Genomic DNA, 2,500 nt, shown 5'->3' on the forward strand with positions numbered 1-2,500 from the left:
AATTTACTTCAATAGTCTAAGTAACAGACATTCATGGTAACAAATTCTCATACATAATATAACTAAGTCAGTACCAACAAACGAGTACCAAAATATATCAAAAAAGTAACAATTTTGTCGATTACCAGGCAAAAAAATGGGCACACTGAGGCACCTAAACGACGTTACAGGCAAAAATAGCATGTAGACATCTTTTCTTTTGTTAGTAGCAAACTTAAGTTTCATGATTCTATTATCTATGATCAGATGAAGACATTTACATAAGAAGACCGACGCTCCTCCGTGAAAATACGTTAATTTTCGTAAGCGTTTCCGTCTAATAATTTACTATTAACATCCTCTTTGATTTTAGACAAACAAATTTCTTAATGAGAGAGAACCTTACTCGAGTTGATAAAAAAAAATGTGATGCTTGGTTTGTGCATATACAGTACATTCACCAGCATAGACAAGTTCCAAACAGCAATACGAAATACTTAAAGAAAACAGACCTAATTCAATTCAAGTTGATAAAGAAAAACATACATGATGCTTGGTTTCTACATTCATGAGCATGCAAAATATTTAAACGCTAAAAAAGCAAAGTGCATAAAAATTACTTGAAATCGTCTCCTGCAATGAAACCTTCCTGCTCCATTTCTTTAGTGGAAAAACATAGAAAAGATGGACACCATTCCTTTGTTCTAGATCCGCATCAGTCAATATTTTCTGTTTCTTCTTTTTCGTCTTTGTTTCTTTTTCTGTTCTTGCCCAACATAAGTACCAGACTTGAGCGCTATTAACGTCTCAATATAAGTCTCCACATCACACCCGTATGGGAAACCCTGTATATGCGCTCTAACTCTTTCAAGATTAGGGTCATATGAAATCAAACAACGGCCTCTTTCCTCCGTCTCTGGTCCACCTTCAAATAGGATGTCACCATTCTGTGAAGTTTGAAATGGACTTCCAAAGTACATATCTGTCACATGTGCAGTAATCTCCAAATGCTTACTCCATTTGTTATCCGCCATTGCCCACACATCAATGTGTGTGCATATATCACGATCCTCCATCTGCATGAAATTCTTACAAAGTAGGCAGAGTTTCCCTTCCCAAACGCCCATATATGTGAAACGGTTCCCACTCTCATTTGAATTTTTGTAAGGTATTGGCACATTATGGAATGTCTCAACAAATAATAAATCCTCTATTAAGCCAATGAAGGACACCATTACAAAAGATCCCCCTATAATTTTCATTTACTAAAATATCATACGGAACGTCGACACCAAGTATCTTCCATGAGTCTGAAGCTAATGAGTAAAGTCTTGCCTCAAATACGTTAGTATCTCGAAAACCCATTGTGAATACCTTATAATCATCGTTCTTGCAATCAAAACCAAACCCATGTGCATGACAATAATAAGGTTTTGAGTAGGATGACGGTACTGGTATTGGTTTGTATTCTCGGGTAGTGGGGTTCCAAACGCAGATATCACTTGGATATGTATCAATGCAAACTAAACCATGAGCAGAACCTAGAATTGAAGGCATATATTCCCGGGACATATATGGGTAATCTATATTAATAGCACCACCTAAAAATGGTGATGATGCTGATATTGATGATATAGCACTATAATCTATAGAAAAGAGATAAGGTTCGTCATCTCTTTCTATATACTCCATGTCTCTGTTGTTGGTAACTAGCACGTTGAATTTGTTGGTTACAATAGCATGGGAAAGATGGTTTTCAATAAACCTAGGGTTTTGGAAGAGACGTTGCCAGTTTTTTGATACGCACCTGAATCTGGAGATTGACTTCACCGGTAACCTTGTGAGTATGTTCTCCTCTATGATTTCCTTCAGCAAGAAACTTTGCACTGCCATATTCTTCCTTGAGATGAGCAACAGAGAGAATATGATTTGGTTTCAGAGAAGAGGGTTTATAATCTTTAGAGAAAATATAATCGCAGAATGATAAGTCTTCATTGAATATATTTTCATGCTAAACTGAAAACTAGATTATAGGCTTTGTATAAGGAAAGTTGAGTAAAGTCATGGTCATATGGAGGGAAAGAAAATTTGAAATTATTTGAAAACGGAGGAAAGGGCGGAGAAGATAATAAGTACTAGGAATAAGTCCTGTATTGACCAAGTCTTTGAGTGTCGTATAATTTTGGTTTGCAATCATCTGTATTATTATAGGTCTCGTGTAAACAAGTTGCTCCAAATTTGATGCAAGCTTAACAAAACTGTCAATTGTTTTTGTGGTTTTACTCATAGTTTGCTGATGTTATTTCTAGTAAATCTGACGGTTTTATGGATTCTTTTACAGTGCCGGAACAAACAAAAAAAATTCTCTTAGTTCGAGCTGGAAGATAGCATGCTATCGAGAAACTTTTTGCAGATGTTGAAGGATTTAATGGTGGGTTTGTTTGCAGAATTCACAATTTCAAGGAATTTATAATGGGAAAAAATATGGCTAGCCTAATTTTGAAATTTTTTATATCAGTAC

General features: G+C 35.5%; 1 protein-coding gene across 1 annotated transcript; it reads right to left on the minus strand.

Annotated features, from left to right (window-relative positions):
• Nucleotides 1–698: 698 nt before the first annotated feature.
• On the minus strand, nt 699–1,671 carry LOC113359333 (F-box protein CPR1-like). Its single transcript, XM_026602987.1, has 2 exons — nt 1,354–1,671; nt 699–1,055 (listed from the first exon to the last, which is right to left on the minus strand). Exons 1-2 carry the CDS (start codon nt 1,669–1,671, stop codon nt 699–701), a joined length of 675 nt encoding a protein of 224 aa, XP_026458772.1.
• Nucleotides 1,672–2,500: the final 829 nt, after the last annotated feature.

This window comes from Papaver somniferum, chromosome 3 (genome assembly GCF_003573695.1).
Source record: "Papaver somniferum cultivar HN1 chromosome 3, ASM357369v1, whole genome shotgun sequence".
NCBI classification, from domain to species: domain Eukaryota; kingdom Viridiplantae; phylum Streptophyta; class Magnoliopsida; order Ranunculales; family Papaveraceae; genus Papaver; species Papaver somniferum.

Excerpts from the sequence above, each read along its gene's own strand:
- LOC113359333 (XM_026602987.1), bottom strand. The coding sequence starts at position 1,671 with ATGGAGTATATAGAAAGAGATGACGAACCTTATCTCTTTTCTATAGAT. Across the intron at positions 1,056-1,353 it reads GCAAGAACGATGATTATAAG|ATGGAGGATCGTGATATATG; the intron begins GTATTCACAATG and ends AATTTCATGCAG.